Raw genomic sequence first — 22,913 nt, forward strand, 5'->3', positions numbered from 1 at the left:
GGGACTGGGACATCAGCCCAGCCACAAAACCTTAGACACACAACTTGTTCTGCCTACAAGATACGTAGGGGTAAAAAATGGAGCAGAGCTTGAGGGAAGGCCAACTAATGGCTGGCCCAGCTTGAGACCCAGGTCATGAGAGGGATTAAAGATACAGGAATCCATAGCCAAACATTGAGCAGAGCTTGGGGAATCCTGTGGAAGAAGGGGAGGAGCCAAGGAAGGGTTGGAGGAGCTAGAGGGGTCAAGGGCACACGAAAACCTACAGAAGCAACTAACCTGGGGGCTCCCAGAGACTGAATCACCAACCAGAGAGCATGCATGGGCCTGACCTAGGCACTCTGCACATATATAACAGTTGTGCAGTTAGCTAGATCTTCATACAAGACTGAAAATGGGAACAGGGCTGTCTCTGACAACATTGCCTGCCTTTGGATCCCTGGGCTGCCTTGCCTAACCTCAACAGAAGATATACCTAGTCTTACTTGATACGCCAAGGCTGGCTGATATCCATGGGAAGCCTCTCTTCTGAGGAGAGGGGGAGGAGAGGTATGTGGAGAGAGGGAAGGGGAAGGGAGAGGGAAGGACGGAGAAGAGAGGAGGGAGGGAAAGCTATGAATAGGATGTAAAGTAAATAAATAACTTAATAAAAAATTAACAGTTAGAGAATAGTCTTACTGAAGACGACATGAGTTTCAGATGGAAAATTGAAAGGGAACTCAAGAACTGTGGGGTGGGGAAGGGTAGATATGACAAACATATTTCGTGCTCATATATTAAATCTCAAAATCTATTAAAAAGTGTTAAGTAGAAAAAACACACACGAACTCTAAATGCATATATGAATTTATCTTTTAATCATCACCTCTTCGTGAGGCAGTTAAACTGCAAAAAAAAAACAAAAACAAACAAACAAACAAACAAAAAAACCCACAGAGACTTGGATATACAATCCACCCCACCCCCAAGAAAAAACATCCTGCCCTCCAAAGGCCTTGACAGGGTCAAGACCACGCAGCCATTCATCAACCAACCCCTCATTCAGCACTGACTATGTGACAGGTCCTTCTTGGTATTAGAGAGAGAGCAAGGAACAAAAGCAAAAGAAAATGCCACCTTGGGGAAAGATGAAGAAGAAAGTGGGTCAACCCCAGGCCCACTGTGTGTGCTTCTTTGCTTTCTAGAAGTATTTTTGTTTGTTTGTTTGTTTTTTCCACATGGAAAGGTTTAATGAAAGAAGGAGAGGAGAGGAGAGGAAAGGAGGCCGGCCATGGGCACGTGGGAGGAAGGGGACGATGGGGAGAGAGGGACAGGGACGAGCAGACAAGAGCAAAGAGAGCAAGCATTTTAAGGCTGCATCAGTAAGACTTTCCGTGCCTGGAAAGTTCTACCTTCAGTGTCCTGGGTCAGGTGTGCCTGCCTTCAGTGAAGGTTCTAGTTCATCTTGGGAAATAGGAAAAATAAGCACTAAAGGTTTGAAATTATAAACTCGGTATGACAATAATTACTAAAATTCCTGCCTCCGGGAGCTAACGCAAATACATCATCAATGACAACAACAGAAATAAACAGAAACAAAAAGCCTGAAGTATCATTTTTTTCTAGCCATGGACAGGCAAAATAACTACCCTGGTCACCTAAAGAGCAGCCTCATGTGATGCTGCCTGCCCAGTGAGGTGAATCTCAGCTGAAGGTAGGCCTAACAATGACGGTGGCTCGTAAGAGGAAGACGACTATGTAGGTGGGGAATTCCTCCTACGCCCTGAGACACGAGTCTGCATGGGAAGCTACTTCACTCCAAAAAGTCATGAGGAACCAGCTGAGGTCTAGGGAAGTAATCAAACCAAGGGGCAAGCAGGAAGGAGGCCAAAGTTGAGCGTTGTCAACATGACACAGAACTCAGTTTTCACTAGTCATGAAGTCTCAAAGGATTTGATTCAACTTCATAATTGGTGGCCAGGGCAGTGACTTTTGACTACAGTTCCTTGGGTAGGTTAAGACACTAGCATAGTGGATCTACCTCGGGAGTTAGCTTGAAAAGGCAGACTTCTTTGCCTGACCCAGGAATTGTGAGGTTCTCCTCAACCGGACACCTTAAGCTCCTTGCTAGTTTGGGAAGAGCCTGCATCTCCCACAAAAGGATTTGTATCCTGCAACAGCAGATTCTAAACGAAAAGCTAAGTGGGACCTTATATGTAGTATATATCCATTCCCATGGAACCACACTAGGTAGTGCAAAGCCAGAGCTGCTCCTCAGCTTATTATCTCCATGAAATGGGTCACATAATCCACCAATTCATAGGAACTCATCAACCAGAAAAGTGGGACCTCTGCTCTGGACAAACTCAATGTCCAATCATTCTTGTACCAAATCTGATTAGGCTTTGGCCTAAGTGCTTCCTGAATGAACTCTAACCACATTATAACCCACGCCAGCTTCTAGAGTTTGCATAGTTTGGCACTAGTGTTAATATTGTTCAAAACAGTTATGTCCCAGGCTTCAAGTCATGTATGGCTTAAACTTTCATATCCATGTTAAGGATGAGGTGGTTGAATAAAAACAAGAAACTTAGAGAGAGAGAGAGAGAGAGAGAGAGAGAGAGAGAGAGAGAGAGAGAGAGAGAGACCGTCCCAGTATGGTGGAGAAGAAAGTTTACTGTAGATAAAAGGGAGAGCACAGAGCGGACATGACCTGGTGAGGAGAGGCAGGAAGAGAAATGAGAGACCCAGACCAAGTAGGCAGGAAGGTAAAGGGTAGACCAAAAGGGACCAGGTAATCAAAATGGCTGGATTATATAGGGAAGGGCAGCTAGGGAAAAACAGCCCAACCCCTGGGCTGGAGAGGTTTAGGGGAGGGTGTGGAGAATATAGCCATACTCAGTAACAGGTAGGGATTGAGGACACAGGGAGTACCTGGCAGCTGGGTCCCCTTTGGTATGTTAAATATGCACCTCAGGCATATCTGTCCTGCATTTGAGACCTAACGGTGACCTACCTGTCCTGCATCACCTAACGGTGACCTACCTGTAGAGAAAGCAACTGGCCATAGACCACTCAGCCAACTCTGAGACCCAAGTCTACCTCCTTGCAAAGGCCTTGGTTTTCACCAGTGACCTAAGCAATTATTCAAAGCTAAAGTAGGGAAGAGGCATGCACACAAATAATATGTCTGTTTCCAGCCAGTTCCCAGCAAGCCAGGCACCCTACGTCCAAACTAGCTGTGTACTGAAATAACACAGAATGGTTGTGAAATAGACATGTTAATGGTTCTGGCCTTGACCCGAAGAATGAGGAACTCCATACACAGAGCCTGGCCTGGAAGGTCTTGTTTATGAAGCTCCCTTGGCCAGTCCAAATCAGCCCATCAGAAGAATGTTCAAACCTACTTAAAGGGAGTTACAGCCAGCTATTGATCCTTCGAGCTGGGTCAGGGGAGAATGAGTTGCCTAAAATGCCCTGGAAGAAGCCACAAGACACACTTATGTCCCCAACAAGCATCCAAGGGGGATCCTAAGGGTCTCCTCCTCAAGAATTAGCGAGTGGATTGGGGGTTGGTAGCCCGCCATTAGGTTTCAGTTATTCAAAATGATGGCCTCTGATTGAATTTTTATAGTCTAATTCTAGCTCTAAGATTTGGCCTTAAAAATTAGTTCAAATTCTATTGATTTTAGTCCCGCTGTGTTGTATTAAAAAAACAAAACAAAACAAAACAAAAACAAGTACCCTGAAAATGGCTATTAAAAATAATCAGACTTCAAACTTCCAAACTCAAGACTCAGAAGTTGGAGGCTGGGGAGCCTGGATCCCCTGAGAGCTATTTGTCTTCATCACCCCATGTCAGTAGGTCGAAGGGTAAAAGGGCATGCCAAAGGGAGAGGTGAGCTGCAGCCTAACTGGAGGAAGAAACAAAATGGAGGGGCTTAGGTCCAACGTATAGATCCCGGGAGACTAAACAACAGAATCCAATATGGAAGTTACCAGATGGTTTTCTGACTGTATCAGGGACAACAGTACAAACCCAAGGGCTAACCAAAAGGGCTAACTGACTGGAAACTCAAACATGAGGTATAGAAGCCTTGTCTTTATGTCACCCCAGCCATTTTGTCATAGGAAAACTACTTAACCCCCATAACCTCGGTATCCTCATTTGGCCAACAGGCTAATCAGAGTCCTAATGACTCATCTGACGATTCATGCTTGGGGGACACTAAGCTTGTCCACAGAAAGCAATCAGAAAGTCATGGGGTGTTTGCCAGAGTCCAGGCCATGACATTCCCACTTCAAAGTCTGCCTGTAGGAAAGGTGGATGACCAGCACTGCAGGAGCGAGCACATGACCATGCATCACCAGGTCCCATCAGTAGCACAGCGCTGCCCTCCACACCCCTGGTGACTGTCACTGTAGCGGCTAAAGTTGAATCTGGCATGAGGTACACACAGGGTAAGGTACCTCACTATGCAGGGTAAGGCACCTCGAGGGCCTTACAGCAAGGATGGGGTAGGTGTTATTCTTCTCATGTATAAGATGAAGAAACAAACCCAGAGAGGTTAAATAAACTGCCACCATCCCACTCAAGCCTGAGGCTAGTGCTTTTGGTACGGTCACACTAGTTGGTGGCACCTAGCTATACCCTCCACAGTAATACCACAGATTTTGCCCCTGGCTGTCTCTGATACTGGAAGATAGGGAAGCTCTGACCCGAATGTGACTTAGCATGGAGTGAGGGACATTTTGGAATCTCAATGCTTTACTCAGTCCTAAGAGGGCAACAAACGACTTGGGGATAGGCCTAGTCCTTGGGGTGCAGCATTTTCAAAGCAAATGAGTCAGCAACATAATCAGCCTCAAAAAGACTTTGGCCTCCACAGGGATCCAGCCTCATTTGGTCCTGTGGGGAGGGCATGAATTACACTTGTTATCAACCATCTGAGTTACTGTTGACTTAACTACTGTGAACCAAACACACAGAGAGTTCAGAAAACATAGCCCCAGGCGCCTGATGTGTTCTAAGTGCAGCGGTCCTTAGGGATCTAAGGGAGGGAGACACACACATTCCTTAATGTTCTGTCCTGGCTGCACTTTTCAACCCAATCCAGAGCAGCAGACATTTGTACTTGTGCCTATTGGAGAGTCTGCTTGCAATTTTCCATTTAAAATACAGTGTGTGTGTGTGTGTGTGTGTGTGTGTGTGTGTGTGTGTGTGTGTGTGTGTGTGTGTGTGTGTGTAGATCCTCGTGTATGCCAGGAGAGACAGTAGATGTTTTCCTAGACACAAGGCACTTAGCAGTAGCTAGCCAAGAAGGAGAGAGCGAGTGTGAGGAAAGGGAAGGGGCGGGTGGAACGGTGTATGCTCTGATGTTACACTTCTCCTTTGTTCCAACCTCACCCAGAGTTGGACAAACAGACCACACAGCTAGCTCGACTTAGGCTGCTGAGTTTAAAAGACTGAAATGCAGTCTCCTGCCCAATGCACCATGAGAAGCCCAGAAAGCCCCAGCACGTGCTCAGCCCAGTCACATGGGCTCAGTGCCTCTGGTACAGAGACTTACAATCAGATTACATACCCCTACTAAAGCTCCAGCTAGTGAATGAATAAATAAAGCCAGAAACTCACGGATGGCTTCTTTTAAAAGGCGGGTTTCTCTACAGAAAGGACGACCTAACGAAATCAAAACAACGGCGCGCCAGGCTGAGAACTTTCCCCTCTGACTCAAATGGCTCAGCTGGCAACCCCTGAGAAGCCTGCACCTAGGCCACACTTGAGAAGTTTGCTTCCTCATGTTGCGTGCAGTTGTTTCCAGTTTTCACAGAATGCAAGCTCACCCGCCAGGTCATCGGATGCAGGATTTTTCAGATACAAATGAGGTATCTGATTTCCTAGTTAGGCAACTGTAACTGGCTGATTTCCCAGGGAGGCTTGTATCTTCCTTTTAATGCTGGCCCAAGTAGTATTTCCTTGTTTCAGCTAAATAACGTCTATATTATGGTTATCATGGGATCGGCTTGCTCAATCCTTATTATATAAGGACATGTTCTGAATTCAAGGAATACTACCTCTGCAGTCAAAATGCCCAAGGAACTGCCCTTTGCCTTGGCCGTCTCTAGCAGGAAATGACTGAATTGATCTCAAACTTGAAGGTCTAGATACCTAGACATCTGCCAGACGTGTGTTACAAAGGTGCAAGCTTTTCAAATCCTTGGTCCAAGCAGGAAGTGAGAGCCTTGTAATATTAACATTCATCATTAAGTCTGAGCAGATAAAAACAAAACCACTTCTCTATAAATGATTAATTTCTGTGTTTCAGTTCCCTTAAGCACTTAGCAGCCAATACAGGGGTAGCTCAACATGTGATGAGGATGATTGCTTAAAAGAAGATGGCTCAGTGGAAAAAGCTTTCCACCACCCACATTTAAAAGACAAACAAACAACCCTAAAAACCAAACCAAACCAAACCAAACCAAACCAAACCAAACCAAACACTAACATGGTATTAGACAGAGACAGGAGGATTGTTGGGACTTGCTGGCTACCAGACAGGCTCCAAGCTCAGTGAGAGACCTTGTCTCAAAGTAATAGAGTGGAGAATGACAGAAAAGAATATCTAATGTCTCCCTTGGCAGACAAAGGATATTCTCATATTCCCCGAGAGTCTGTCTGTCTCTCTCTCTCTCTCTCTCTCTCTCTCTCTCTCTCTCTCTCTCTCTTCTCTCCCCCCAATGTATTTTAAATGGAAAAGTGCAAGTATAGTCTCCAATAGCCACAAGCACAAATGTCTGCTCCTCTAGATGAGGTGAAATACACACACGCAGCCAGAATGGACTACATCCATTAGATCCATAAAGACTATTGCCTCACACTATCCCATAACAACTGAGATTTAAGGGACTTCCTCTGCAAAACGAGACAGAGAGGCTGGAACAGGAGGCAGCAGGTGGCAGAACTTTTAGGAGGACATGGGCAGAGCGGACGTCTGGCTCTCTCCTGTGTTCACACAGAACCTTTGACATCCACGTGATGCTAGTCATGCTGTCTGAAGAGCCAGCCCACTCACCCTTTCTCTGTAACCTACTGCCCCCTCAGAATGTCCCCCCTACAAATAAATGTCAGTTTAATATATCCTATAATTGCTTATAAAGAATAAGGCTATAGGGCATTACTTTCTATATGTTAAACACATTCATTTCACAAAACAACACTAAATTTCCATAGACCTGCTTTGAGATTCATTTTCTCTGGTATATGGACACCCACACACACACGCACACACACGCACACACACACGCACACAATGATTCCCTCAATATTCCCTCAGCTTCTGAGCTGTCTCCTGTGTCTAGGTGAATCGCATCCAGATCATAAGGGGAAGAAGTGTGGTGGTCAGAGCAGGGAGAACGGTGTTAATGAGTGACGGTTTCTGGATGGCCTAGAGACTGGGAGAGAATCAAGAATGATTCTACAAACGGCTGTGGATGGATCTTGGCATCAGTGCTTGCCTAAGCATGCACAAGGACCTGGGTTCAATCCCCAGCACTGCCAAACAAAGGGAAATGACTTAGCAATTTCTAGTCTAGGTCACTGGAAGGGTGATGAGCTATTAATAGGCAGCCCAAAGGGAAGTGGCATTCACAAGATTGGTGCCATTTTGGGTACCGTGTACTCTCTTTGACTTTTTTGGTTTTCAGCAAGACAGATTAACAGCACTGACCACAGTGCTCCTGAACAGACAAAATAAAGAGCTTCTGGCCAGCACTGGGACTTGGGCCATGGAGAGCGAACCATAGAGAACTGAGTCACAGAATTCCCTGAAAAGCCCCCGCTGAGGCTGCCTTGTAAACACATAGATCACCGACCTCTCCTCAGAATGGGGAAGGAAAACTAGGATCTAAAACTAAACACAGATTTGACTCAGAGAACTCTCAGGCTGTGGTCCGAACTCTGAAGACAGGGGCATCCACCTCCCCAGCCTGCAAGGAGACCACCTTCTGCTCCCCAGCCTGCAAGGAGACCACCTTCGGTCTCCAAGGACTGCTGTCTCTTTGAAGGGGCGCCTTTGCTTCCCTTCACAGAAAAAACTCCTCCACTGGCCACAGTGGGATGTGTGTGCACAAGGCAAGAAAGATCTCTGTTCGCTTTAACTGCTGTGTGGAGACAGAAGCCTGAGGGTGGAGGTAGTACATTCTCCAGCATGGCTTTGCCTGCTTTAAAAAAAGGGCATGTAGTAGTAACTACCACTTAACGGAGAACTTTAAAGGAAATACCATCTATACTCCTGTGTCTTTAGATAGGCTCTAAACAGCGTCAGGTTTTAGAGAAAATCAATAGGCCACCTTGAGAGATGGTTAAAAGCAAACCTATTATCCTGTTAAGGTTATATACCTGTTAGGCGTGTAAGACAGTTTGTCTAGAAATTCCATCACCCACGTCAGGACCACAGTTTTGCTTAAGTTATAAGTTAATCAAAACTATATATATAACTACAGACCCAGCTACAAATTTTTAAAGCAAATCTATAAGAACTTTTAATATAATCCTAGTGAAAATCGGTATCAATACATGCATGCAGAGAGAGCATTTTCTAAATTGCTATATTGTTGTTATATTATTTATTATTAATAATAAGTATTTATACTATTTATTGACTTGCACAATATATAGGTATATGTTTTGCTGTTGTTGACTTGTTTGAGCAGCAATGTTTGTTAGCCGAGAATTCAAAGTAGCAAAAAGTTCATTAACTTGTTAAACCATCCATGACACAAATATGCAATGGAGTGCTATGTATCTTCAGAGAAGTGCTCTAAGAATTACTGGGAAGATCTCTGTGATAGTAAATAAATGCACGTTAATAGCAAATAAATAATTTAAAAAATAAAACAATATGTCCTTTACAGCACCTTTTGAACTTAAAAGGTGGCAAGAGAAAACTAATCCACAATTGTTTCTAATGAGCATTTGGAAGGTACAAAGATTTTAAATGAAGATATTATACAACAAGAACACATTTTAAAAACTGGGAAGTAAGATAGAAAAAGAAGTATTTACTGCTTATCTTTATGGTCCCTTGTTTTAGTTTGTTTGTTTGTTTTTTGTGGATAGTTTTTAAATTGCAAAAGTCAACTGTTTAATGCTCACAACAGTAGCTTAGATATGCTCATGACAGTCCTTTGTTTCTTAAACGGTGAAATTAGTCAAGCCAGCTGGTTGCCCCAGCTTAGCTGGTACTTTGGCCTCCAGCGATCCTGTGGTAACCCTATCAAGTGAAGTCTGAATTCCGTCACCAACTCAGACAACAGCAGTGACTTCCAAAAGCTGTTACACCTTGCGACAGAAAGCATCCATACCTTTATCAAACTGGTTCTTCCGCCCATGCGGGATTCGGTGAACACCCAGAATGTAGCCATCTCCTGTCTGTACTGAGTGCTCTTCACCAGGATATCCCCAGTGCATGATTATCTCAGTCTGGGGAGAAAAGAAGACAATGGGTATTCTACGGTGGACGCTGATTCTTCCATCTCCAGAAACATCAGGCAAAGGAGAAAACAAATGCAGGAACTTTTCCTTTTTTATAGCTTTTTAATCATTTCAACTTGACTCTTGACTTTACTCAATCTAGTAACCAAAATCCCTTCTCAAGACCCACCCGATTACACTCACGGCATTTAATCATTCTGCCACGTTCTACAGCAAGTGTGTCAAATTTGGGCTCCTGTTGTTTTGCATCATGCCAATCAGGCACAAATAAAGACTTCTTTTCTAAAGATATCGGCTAACATTCTTCATGTTCTAAAGTTCCTGACCTAGGCAATAAGGCTAAAAAATGTCATTTGAAGGACATGAAACTGATTGAAGAAAAGGTGAAAAATGGGAAAGGGCCATTAAATTGACCTCTCCACAAGGAAAGAGCCATGGGGCATGGCTGAGTGCCGACAGTCAATTACTTGGAAGAGCAAAGTGTTCATTACCCTCTCTGCCACAAATACTTGAAAGACAATTCCATCATTCCCTTAGGAGGGAACTGCTAAGAGGTGGGGGATGAAGCCAAGGCCTGTGTCTAGCCATACTGTTCTATCTAGGAACTTGCCCCTGACATCTAGGAACTTGTCCATCACCTGTTTCTTCAGCTGAGTCAAATCCATCTTCAGTTTTAAAGCTGCTGTCTCTTCAATAATCTATATTCTCTATTGTATTCCTACATGTGCTAATTTTATCCAGATTTCACTGTTTACTTAAGATTCATAATTTTGAAATGCTTTAATTAATTCAGGTGGGTTTTGGGGCTTCTTTGTTTTGTGTTCTGCTTAGATTTTTCTAACGGGTGGGTTCCTTCTAATATCTTCACAACCGTACTGAGTGGTGCTCCCTGGACATTCTTAATCACAGCTCAGGGTCAGCACTCACAAAGGCATTCTCTTAAGTGGCTTAGACGGGTTGATCAGCTCTAAAGTGTGTTTTAAGTGATTTAAAAACAAAATTACGAAAAAGAAAACACTATTTAGCGTAGGCTGTGTATCCTGTTCAGCAGCCTGATGACTCCGGATACGGAAACGGTATCTGAGAAGTGGGGAAAGTGTAGCAGACGGCTTCTACAATTCAGGAAAAGCGAAAAGCTTAAGGAGCGGTAAAGAGCTTAGGGTTGTGACGTCAAAACTCTTTAGGAAAACGACATGTGTCATCGCTGCATTTCAAAAGCATGTGACCTTTAGAAACTCACCACGTTCATGTTTGCTTCAGGGTCCACAGTTGATATGGTCCCCGTTGGGCCCCCAGAAAGCAGGATCCCAATGACGAAACAGATCACCCGGCCTAGCAGTTGCATCTTCCTTCCGTTGAGAGTAGCCAGCCGAATTTTACTTCACCAACAGGCCTCGATAAATCAGGGCCTTCTTTAAAAGTCTTAAACCAAGTTTAGGAGAAATCAAATCCTACATGGAAGGCAGACGGGAACCGAACGACTGCAGCCGTCTCTGGCAGGGGAAAACATCAATTTGTTTTCACTAAGAGGCCTCCAGGAGCATCGCCCCCAGTTAGCACGCTCGGCCTCATACACTCATGTACCACCACAAAGTGAAACAAAGGATTTCTAGAGAAGCAGAATGTGGAGGAACCTAGGAGAAAAAAAAGGGCGAACCCTAGAATTCCTCCACCTTTTCCGCTCAGCTTTAGAGGTAAATATATTTTTAAGTTCAGCCAACGTCATCTGCCGCTATATCCGAAATTTGTTTTTTCCAGAAATTATATGTCAGGATTAAAATCTGTCACCCGAGTTAATAAAAATGAAGGGAGAGAGTTTCTCAACTCTCAACAAAGATCAGATCACCACCCGGATGGCTTGAAATTACACTGTAGCAAAGCACTGCATTTGCTAACAGTGAGGTGGTTCCAGTCTCTAACAGTGCTCAGACTAAGGTTAGAATGAAGTTGGAGCTATAATCCCAGGCCTTTAAAAAATTGATATGATCATTTTTAAAGACAGGCGCATGTATTCCTAAAGACTTGTACTTAAATTATAGAAGCTTTGTATATAACGACCAAAAACTGGAGGTTGGAGGCAGGGGTGGGGGTGGGGGTGGGGGTGGGGGCAGTCAAACCAAATAAGTGTCTAGTTAGACAAATTCTACCTATACATACTTCACCAGTGAGCACACAATCTAGACAAATCTCAAAATAATTATGTACATCAAAGAAGTCAGGGAGAGGGTTAAAGACAGGAGAGGGAAGGAATTGTTTCAATGTATATAAAACTTGGAGAAAATGTAACCTAGTTTATACTGGCAGAAAACAGATGAATATCTGGAATGGAGAAAGGGCAGGAGGGGAAAGTCCCCAGGGACCTTCCGGATGGTAGATATACTCTTACTATGGAATATACTAATTTCCTGGTATTTGTACATGTCAAAACTTAGAAATTCTTACAATGAATCCTGCTAGTCAATGTTGACATCTCAATCCTGTTGTTTGAGAATAAGAATAGTAAACCCAGCATTCCACATTTCTTAGAAAACTGGATCTCAGGACACTGCGATTTCTCCTGAAGTGATTTTTTTTTTCCATGCAAGAGTTAAGCCCCAGCATTCCAGACAGCAGAGGGTGATCTCTGGAGTTTGTCCGGGCCACAGGAACCAGCGTGGTTTTATGCAGCTCAGCCTACGGCTACCTTTTAACTTAAGGTTACTGTGCCAGACGTCCTGCAATACTAGGAAAAAAAAAAACCTGAAAGAGCGGGGGAGTGTTAAAAAAAAATAGATAGATAGATAAAGGTTCTCAGCTCAACTTAAAAATAAGCACATTTATTTTTGGAAGCCGTTTTTACAAAACCTGATACAGTCTCCGAAGGGCATTCACACCCAGGGGTGATTGGGGGAAGCTACTTCACGTGGAAGGTCAACCATTAGACTTCCTTCCAACAGAGCACTGTTGCTCAAAAACCTTGACGAGTAATTCTCACAGAAGAGGTTGTCTGATAAGACTCTGAGCTGGGTTTAGTGTGCTAGTCTAGGTACGCAGGGCACCTTTACCACAGTACCTATGGCTTCGCAAAAATCCAATCCATTATCTGTCTGCCTTCATTTCACTGGAGAGAGGAAGTGGCGGTGGGGCAGAGCTGAAGCCTGATCCGACTTGGAGCCTGCAGGACTGTGACAAGCAAGTCCTGCACAAACTAGTAGCACAAATGTTGCTTTTGTAAAAAGGGCTGAAGCAGCTCGGCCGTTCAGAGGCAGATGAAAACAAAGGTGCGAAGTAGTTTCTCACTAACTGCTAACTAACTGGCAATGCCCAGCCGCAGCAATGCCTCCTACAGTTTGCTGCTTCTCTATAACTCGACAGTACGGCTAAGCTCATGTTTCAAGATAATGTGAATACATCAGTCAAATACTGGAAGCAGAGGACTAGCTGATTATACAGCAGATCACCGGAGTTTTTAAACAGGACCCACACCCAAGGCTGCTGTTGACCGTGCACTTAGCTAACACTACGTGGGAGAACTAACGGGAGGAAAGGATGAGGAGGACTGAGAATCGGGCATTCTGCCTGTTCCCCCATTCCAAGAACTCTGGGCAGAGTCCCTGACTGTCGATCGCGCCTGTCCAGGAAGCGGGAGGGCGACCAGGGAAAGGCAGTCCACTTCTTGTTGATACCCACAGAATCGCCGCCCCCAAAGCACCTTCGGATACCCGACACAGAACATGCTCCGGGAGCAGAGCAACTGGTGACCAGAGATCGTGGTGGGGGCTCCTCTCCCAGGCCTGGCGATCCGCAGGGCACCAGCTCCCGAGACCGCTGCACCGAGCAGGCCCGAGGCAGTCACTCACCCGGAGTAGTCCTCCAACATCAGTCTCCAGGAGCAGTGCCCACTACAACCAGGCGAGCATGGCCAACCAGGAGCCTACAGACCTGGTGGGAGGGCCGAGACGCCCTGCCCAGGCCTTTCGTACAGCCAATCAGAGCAATCCACCACGGGGAAATGCCCCGGTGACTCCACCCTTCCCGGCCATCGGCCCAGCCCCAGGAAAGCGAACTCAGATGAGCATGCGCCTTCTATCTGCCCAAGAGACTTGGCCCAGCCCCGGACTGCTCTGAGCCGAGACAGTCAGAGCTTCCTTCTGCTCCAAAGCCCATGTGTAGCTTGTATAACTAGCACTTAGCAGGGCATCCTAAACTTTTCCCTCTCATGATCCCCTTTCACTTCAGAAATTGTCGTTCAACCTCCACTAGATAGATAAACGAAATAGGTATACCAATCAAGCATTTTTTTATAATAAATTATAAAGAAATTTATTTCAAAACAATAATTTGGTATAGATAGATCTATATACATATGTATTTGCCATTTTCTGCAAACAAAAACAAGTTGGTGTACTAGATGTGTCAACTTTTACAAAAAGATGTCTTGACTGAGTACTTGATATTACTGGGACCCATAAAACGGTTTTCAGAATTGGTTGATATTTTGTTCTTATAGGTGAGACCACTGCAGCCCATAAATACATAGCACAGAATGGCAGAAGTGTTTTTAGACACATTTCAAAAGTTGCTCGCGAGTTCTGTCCTATCTCTAACCAAACTTCAGTTTAAGACTTTTGACGAAACTCAGCCAAGAAACCAAACAATAACTTTTAAAATCAAACGTTGTAACACAGTACAATTCAAAGGTATGCTAATTTTTACTTATATGCTGAGGAGTGGTGGTGGGAAAATATTAAAAACCTCGGCTTTCTATAATTTAAGCGTTATCTTTCTATAACAGCAGAAAACTTTTTATTAATCATTCCATTCGTTTACATCTTAAATGATATCCCACTTCCCAGTTAGCCCTCTACAAGCCTCCCTCCCACAACCTCCCTCTCCTCCCTCCCCTTTGCCTCTATGAGAGTGCTACCCCACACACCCACCCCCTCCTGTCCTACCCTCCAGCATCTCCCTATGCTGCTGCATCAAACTTCCACAGGACCAAAGGCCTCCTCCCATGCACTGATGTCAGAAAGGCTATCCTCTGCTACATATGTTTCTGGAGCCATGGATCTCCTTGGTTGGTGGTTTATTCCCCGGGAACTCTGGGTGATCTGGCCAACTGATTTGTTCTTCCTATGGGTTTGGAATTGCCCTCAGCTCCTTCAGTCCTTCTGCCAGCTCCCCCATGAAGGTCCCTGAACTCAGTCTGATGTTTAGCTCCAAGCATCCACATCTGCATTGGTCCATTGCTGGCTGAACCTCCCAAGGAGCAGCCACACCAGGTTCCTGTTAGCAAGTGTCCCTTAGCAACAGTGTCAGGTTTGGTGTCTGCAGACAGGATGAATCTCCAGGTGGGGCAGTCCCCGGAGGGCTTTTCCTTCAGACTGTTTCATTTTTTGTCCCTGTTTATCCTTGGACAGGAACATTTCTGGGTTAAAAACTTTGAGATGGGTGGGTGTCTACAGGTTCTATCTCCCCTTCTCTGCTAAAATCATCCCCATTGGGTCCTGGGACCTCCAGTGACTATCTCCATTTCCTCATCTCCCCTTTACATATTTTTATTCGATTTCCTGACCCTCTGTACCTGTCTCCTGTCCCCTCCAGTACCTGATACTATCCCCCCTCCTATTTCCTTCGCTTTCTCTCTCCCTCCCAGGTCCCTTCCTCCCTCCACCTCCCACAATCATCCTATTCCCCCCTCAATGCAAGACTGAAGCATCCACACCATAGTCTTCCTTCCTCCTAAGCTCCATATGGTCTGTGGATTGTATCATGGGAATGTGAGGTTTTGGACTAATATCTACTTCTCGGTGAGTACATGCCATGTGTGTTCTTTTGATCTGGGTTACCTCACTCAGCATGATATTTTCTAGTTCTATCCCACCTGCCTGGGAATTTCATGAAGTCATTGTTTTTAATAGCTGAGTAGTATTCCATTGTGTAGATGTACCACATTTTCTATATCCATTCTTCTGTGGAGGGGCATCTGGGTTCTTTCCAGCTTCTGGCTATTATATATAAGGCTGCTCTGAACATAGTGGAGCATGTGTCCTTGTTATATGTTGGAGCATCTTTTGGGCATATACCCAGTGGTGATATAGCTGGGTCTTCAGATAGAACTATTTCCAATTTTCTGAGGAACTGAGAGACTAATTTCCAGAACACTTCATCCTAAAACAAAAGAATATACCTTCTCAGAACCTCATGGTACCGTCTCAAAAGTCGACCATAAAAATCAGACACAAAACAAACCTCAACTGATACAAGAACACCAGTTAGTCCCATGTATTCTATCGTACCACCATGGACTAAGGCTGGTCTTCAGTTGCAACAGAAACAACAGAAAGCCTACATATACATGGAAGCTGAACTACTCAATGATAACTTGGTCAGGAAAGAAATAGAGAAATTAAAGTCTTTTTAGAATTCAATGAAAATGAAAGCACAACATATCTAAACTTATGGGGCACAATGAAAGCAGTGCTAAGAGGAAAACTCATAGCTCTGAGTGCCTGCAGAAAGAAATTGGAGAGAGCATACACTAGCAGCTTGAGAGCTCTAGAACAAAAAGAAGCAAATACACCTAAGAGGAGTAGAAGGCTGGAAATAATCAAACTCAGGGCTGAAATCAACCAAGTAGAAACAAAGAGAACTATACGAAGGATCAACAAAACCAGGAGCTGGTTCTTTGAGGAAATCAACATGATAGATTAAAGCCTTAGCTTTAATCTAACTAAGTAGAGAAACTAGTTAGTTAGTTTCTAACTAGAGAAAACCGTCCCTAGTGTGAACAAGGGTATTTCGGCAGTCTGTCTGTGGTACATGCTGGCACACAGGGAACAAACTAGCACGTTTTACCTGGACAGAACCTAGACTGCAGCGATGTGCATGACACGGTCAACGCGTCATCCCAGAAACACATCCCATCCCTACGTGTTTGAATTTGAATCTACTTTTGGTAATTACACACTCAGGAGCCTTTCCTTTTAGCGTTACTAATTTGTTTGTGTCACGCCCCCATGTGGGACTGTAACCTATGGTTTAAAAAGCTAGGACATAGAACACACGGACTTTCTAAATGAAAACAAATGAGCACCTCCCCCACCCCACCCCCGCAAGCGCCAGGGAGACTGCATCCTACACACTGCGGTGCTAAGTCCTCTCCGTGAGATCATCATACAAGACTCCCGCATCTCCGTTTTTCACAAATAGAAACTGAGTTCAGAAAGGCGGTTTTGCCTTAAGTCACTGAGATAGAAAGTGACCTCACCCAAAGTGCAATCCAGGAAAACTAGAGTCACTCTGTAGTCTGTGAATGAATGAGATGTGCAAACAAGCCATACTACCAAGAAATCTCTCCACCCAGATGAGGAAAAACATACCCGCCCCCTTCTGGCTTTAGACCATTGTAATATACAATGCCTTGTGAATAACCCAGATGCAATAAGAGAACGCTGCTGGCTGGGGGTAGTGGTGAATGTGCTCAAGTTAGACTTTTTTTTTCCTTTTTTCTTTTTCTTTTGGTCCTGGGGACAGACACCAAGGCTTCACATATGCTAGGTATCATTGTTAGGGTTTTGAATCTCGGCTCGTGCCCTCAAACACCACGGTTCCACATGGAGTGGTTTAATGAGAGAAGAGTAGAAGAGAAGAAAGACGGCCAGCCATGGGCACATGGAGTGGGGGGGATGGGGGCAAGAACAGAGAAAAACAAAGAGCAAGAGGGGTAAGAGAGGGTAAAAGAGAGTAAGAGGAGGAGGAGGAGGGGCAAGCAGCCCCTTTTATAGTGTCAGGCACAGCTGCCTGTTGCCAGGCAACTGTGGGGCAGAGCATACCTGAGTGCTGCCAGGTAGCTGTGAGGGTGGAGCTTAAACAGAATACCAACAGTCATAATTAGATTCACTTGTAAATTAGACTTCTCTCAGAAAATGAAACCTCATCTGAGAAAACGCCTCCCTTGTATTTGCGAGAGGAAATGTCTGTCGGGGCTTTTTTTTTTTTTTTTTTTTTCCCTAATTGATGTAGGAGAGACCAGCCCATTGTGAGCAGTGCCATTCCCTAGGCAGGTGGGCCTGGGATATGTAAAAATATTAACTGAACAAGTCAGAGGAAGCGAGTCAGTAGCTTCCATTCCTGCTTCTGGGTTCCTTCCTTGTGTTCTGCCCTGAACTTCTTTGATGTCAGACTGGAATCTCTAAATTGAAATTAACCCCTTCATTCCCAATCTGGTTTGGTCATTATTTTATAATAACAACAGAAAAGAAAGCAAAGCAAGTATTATAGTATGAGGTGACAGTAACCTTTTCTGAAAATAGTCTTGCCTTCAGAGAGACTAAACTTTTGCCAGACCTTGAAACTAAGTTGGTAATCTGCCTCGAGATCATTCTACCTGCTTCAATTTAACCTACCTTGAAAAAGACAATGTAACGAGGCTAGCTATGTCTTGAACTTTCCAAATAATCACCTTTTACAACCTAAGCTAAAGATCCAACTTTAACTTTAAATTATGTACTCTTCCATGCCCCTGACCTAACTTAGAATAATGTGGGGGGTGTGTGTGTGTGTGTGTGTGTGTGTGTGTGTGTGTGCTATGGTTATGATTGCTGTCCAGAGTTTGATAGCAATATTAAACAAATATGCGCCATAAATGCTGGAAGCAACATGTGGATATGGTTGATAAGGTTCCACCTGCCAGTAAGTGCTCTTCTGCATCAGTTTCCCTGGTAAAACTCTGTTAAAAAGTTCTGGTTAAAACCATATATCCTCATACCCTTCCTATACCAAGTTTTTTTGTGCTGTGCAGTAAGTACAAAGTGAAGTCCTTTGTTAGGAATAGGCAAGTCAGAGGGGGAACAGGGTCAGATCAGACATACACTAGAGAAGCAACAGACAGGTCATAGACCACAGTCTACAGAGAGATGACACAGGAAGAGGAGAGAATGCAAACACAGGTTCACTCTTGGTCTAAACTACTTCAAGGGGAAGTCTCTTTTGCCCTTCTGTAACGTGTGAACCAAGCAATAGAGCTACAACCCCAGCCGCAGGATAGGTACTTCACATTATAAACATATTGGCAAATATTGAAACAATAATAATATTATAAATTGTGCTTTCAGCCGCGATGGAGTAACAATGACTAGAGGTGCTCTCCAATCTTACACAACCGGGGAAAAAGAGCAACTTAGGAAACAGTTTTTCCCTATTGGACAGCATACAGGTTTGGAAAGCAAGCTCCAATAAAAAGAAAACAAGGAAAATGAACCCTGAAGTGCACAAAAGATTGCCTCTTGGGAACTCCCAGGTTACAGACCAGAGCAGAAATTCAGATACAATCCAGCCGTTCCTTAGTGTCAGAGACAGGAGACTTCAGGGAGACCTGGGGCAACAGACTGGTGTAGAGGGGGCTGAATCAAAAGGGCTCCCCTAAAGTCTTCGATTCGACATTGACCATACCTTGCAAGTGAAGAAAAAACACTACGCCGGGCTGGAGAAAGATAAGTTAATGTTGTTGAAAATATGACTACTGGAGTCGACCCAAACAACTAAGGAGCCTAACTAAGGAGCCCCAACAATTCAATGAAGAACGACTGAACTTTGCAAGGAATGACACTGGAAACCTTGGTGGAAGTATGCCACGGGAGACAGGCTTTAAAGAAAGACTCACCCTGTTTCTAGTTTTCTCTCTCTGTGCTGCCTCAGCCTCCTGCTCCTGACACCAGGCCTGCTGTCTGCTGCCATTACTGTCACCACCATTACTCTGACGCTTGGAGCTGGACGCTAAACAACAACAGAAACAGAAACCACAAACCCTCTTTCTTCTAAGAGGATCCTTGGTAGTGGTGTTTTTATCACAGCAACACAAAAGAGCCAAAGTCTCTTCTACAAAACCCAGTAAAATTTTAAAAAACTAAATCAAATTACATACTTCCAACATATAAATGTAAAACGGTGTAACCACCAGAGAAGATAAAAGTCACGAAGACACCTATTTTTTTTTTGACCCAAATACTCCACTCTTTAATATTTAACCAAAGAGAGAGTGAGTTTGTGCCGGCTCCAGCATGGCTGTGCAAGAGGTGGTGTGACACAGTTCTTGCCCCTGGAACACCACCAGGCTGTTGATCCCACGTGTGCTATGATTGCTGTTGCCCTGAAGATGATCTGCTGTCTCTTCTATTTTACTTTCAACCATTCTTGCCAGGGACTAAGGTGGAGCCAAAGGCTTGGAGCCTGGGAGAAACTGTATGGATGGTAATGAAAGACCCCCAGAGCGGGAGACCCTCACTCAAGTCTCGGGATGACGCGACCCCCCAAGAACTCACACAAGACCATCCTTGCTGTAATCACATGAGGTTTATCAATAGGAACCAGTGCACTGGGGTCAAGACTCCTATCCCACACAGGGGCAGTGGAGTTCAACCCCGAGAGACTGGGAGCAAGGGTATTTAAAGGGAGAAACCACAACCCGAGGGGGCAGGGATGGCATCATTGGAAAGTGTGAAGAATAACAGTGAAAAATCACAAGGAGAAACTCTCTGTTTCTCAAGATTGTTTAACTTTATGGTCTGCTAGTTCCTGGGAGAAGCTTCTTCCTGCTTCTCAAGATTGTTCTCTAGGATTCTTATCTAACTTCATGGTCAGCTAGTTCCTGGGAGAAAGCTGTTGAACTGGCTGATGTAATTACCTATTCTATAGCCCTAGGAGAGGCTTCCTGGAACATACAATTCTGGGACCTAACCTGTTTCTTTCTTCTGCTCCAAACTTTTATCTAGGGGGGGCAACCTTAAAACTTCTACCTTTCAGTAGGAGCTTTGACTGTCCCCAGTATGTGCCATGTAGCTACACATACGCACCCCTAGAAAGATTTGTGGCAACCAGTCTTGTAAGGGCAACACCCCTAATCCCTTCCATATGTAGATGAGGCATTCCTAAGATCTCAGACCAAGACAATAGGAAAAGAAACATGACCACGGTCAAGTAGGCTCAAAACGGAGTTCTCCATGCTAATGAAGTACCTAGAGGTCTGGAGAGCATTGCCAATAAACATCCCTTCCCAGACACTCCCTCTCAGGCCCACTCTGAGAAGTGGGGTATGGTTTTATGCATCCACTTTCTGCCATAACAATAAACTGTTTGGAACCATGGACTGGCTCTTTTTATAGAGATCCACAGTGGGGAGCCGTGGAAAAGGCCTTCACCTACAGAGGAGCAGCCTAGTCTCCCTTGTGTTCCCAGCCACAACCGCCACCAAGCCTGCCACTGCCAAGCCCAGGACTATCACTGCTGCGATTAGCTAGAGCAACTCCCCCACCTCCCCCGCCCCCGCCCCTCCCCCCATGTCCCATTCCCAGCCCCAGGCTAAACACAGTCTGAGGGCTCCTGACTCTGTTCTGTTCTCTTCTACAACTGGCTCTTCTACAACAGTGGTGCCTGGAAGTTTAAGAGCCTGAGAACCCCAGGCCCCAGCCTCGTGGCAGGCCCAGGGACTCTGGAACCTGCTCCAGTTTTACTACACCTAAGACTGCTTTTTCACCCCTGGAGTGGTGCCTCGGGGCTTCCCTACAGCCCAACATCTGCCCTGGATTGGTGGGGCGGTGTGGAATAAACCCAGTCGAACTCTGTGTTCCCCCTCCCTAAGCAGTCCGCCCAGTGGCAAAGTGGATGGGGACCAATAGAACCCAACATACTTCCCCCATTATTCAGAGCTAATCGCCCCATAATAAATGAAACTGATGAGGTTGTCAGGAATGAGGAATGGAGGTGGTGATGAGGCTTTGGAGGACAAGGAATACGTCTTCCGCTTGGCCATCTGGGCCATGGTTAAGGATCTAGACAACATAACCACAGAGGTTCCAAAAGCCTACACAGTCCTCTGTGGAAATTGCTCATTGCAAGACTTGGCCTTGAACTTGGAATTATATGAGATACATGCACCCTCTGTTCCAATGACTGCAGCATTCATTAGCCAGGGTGAACTTGGGGACACTGGGGATAGAGCGTTGGAGCAGTCTCAAGAAGAAAAGGCATGGACAGGAAAAGAAGAAATCTATAAAAACAAGCAAATGATCGATGGGTTTATCTTATAGGAGGAAGGCTTGTATGTGATCCAGAAAGAAATGGAATAAATAGAATAGGAGAGGAAACAAAGACTAGAGAATTAAAAGATGCACTGCAAGCATATCTTGGCACATTGTCCTCAGTAGGTAAGGAGCTTAATGACCTGAGCTTAATGACCACTGAGCTTAATGACCTGAGCTGTTGGACCTCAGTAAATGAGTGCCTGAACACATACATACATACATACACACATACACACACACACACACACACACACACACACACACACACACACGAGAGAGAGAGAGAGAGAGAAAGAGAGAGAGAGAGAGAGAGAGAGAGAGAGAACGAGAGAGAGACGGAGAGAGAGACAGATGGAGAGAGAGACAGAGAGACAGAGACAGAGACAGAGAGAGCAAATAAGTAAGTGCAAACATTTTTAAATGTAAAAATACCAGTGATTACTACTAACTGAGTACTCCCCATGGGGCAGGAAGGAGTCCAAGTACTTTCTCTGTGTTACCCAGCAGAAGCAGTTACCCCTCAGCAGGCTGTCTCTCTCATTCTATGGATGAGATAAACAGCCTGAGACAGAACTGAGCAGAGCAATACCTGACTCCAGAGTATCGAGCTGGAGCGTGAAGACGAGCTTGCTAGTCCCAGTTTACCACAGAAGTCCTTTCCTCTGGTCTGCACAGGAAAGTGTGGAAAGTCACAGCCTGGGCAGTTTTTAGAGATTAAAACTGATCGTTGGAGGTGGGGCGGGGAGTCACTCCACGGGTAACATACACCTAGCACGCACAGAACCCTGGGTGCACTCTAACCTCCTACAAACCAGGTGTGGAGGCGCGCATCCGCCATCCCAGCACCCCAGCAGGTGGAGCAGGGCATCAGATGTTCAAAGCGCATCCTCCGTGAGCCTAGGATCGTGGGATCTTCTTGTCTCAGGAAAGTGGGGAAGAATAGATCAAAACAAAACAAAACAAAAAACAATAAAAAAACAAACAAAACAACAACAACAAAACACCCCTTGAAGATCTTCTGACCCTTCTCTGGGGGGACAAAAGTTCCCCCAGGAAAATTCTGGTTCCATATTTGACATCATGCCCTACCCTGGTACACAGAGTATCTTACCAGACCACTGTCGATGTTTGCTGGTCTGAAACAACCCTCCAGCCTGCCCTTCAGCCTTACGCTGCACGTCAGTGCCAGGATTCAAGTCCTACGATCTGTATGTGCTCCAGGAAATTCTAGTGACTGCCCTCCCTCTAAAAAAAGCTTTTCTTTTCTTTCTTTCTTTCTTTCTTTCTTTCTTCCTTTTTTCTTTTCTTTTTTCTTTCTTTCTTTTTCTTTCTTCCTTCCTTCCTTCCTCCCTCCCTCCTCCCTCCCCTCCCTCCCTCCTCCC

At 44.9% G+C, this 22,913-nt stretch overlaps 1 protein-coding gene across 1 annotated transcript in view; it reads right to left on the minus strand.

The window, feature by feature from the left end:
* Lipa (lipase A, lysosomal acid type) overlaps nt 1-11,011 on the minus strand; it is a 30,798-nt gene extending 19,787 nt beyond the window's left edge. The window contains exons 1-2 of the mRNA XM_032891817.1: nt 10,713-11,011; nt 9,343-9,460 (exon numbers count right to left, since the gene is read on the minus strand). Of these exons, the coding sequence (XP_032747708.1) occupies nt 9,343-9,460; nt 10,713-10,817 (223 nt within the window). The 5' untranslated portion in view covers nt 10,818-11,011. The remainder of the gene's footprint in view (nt 1-9,342; nt 9,461-10,712) is intronic.
* Nucleotides 11,012-22,913: the final 11,902 nt, after the last annotated feature.

The sequence above is a fragment of the Rattus rattus genome, chromosome 2 (assembly GCF_011064425.1).
Source record: "Rattus rattus isolate New Zealand chromosome 2, Rrattus_CSIRO_v1, whole genome shotgun sequence".
Lineage (NCBI taxonomy): Eukaryota > Metazoa > Chordata > Mammalia > Rodentia > Muridae > Rattus > Rattus rattus.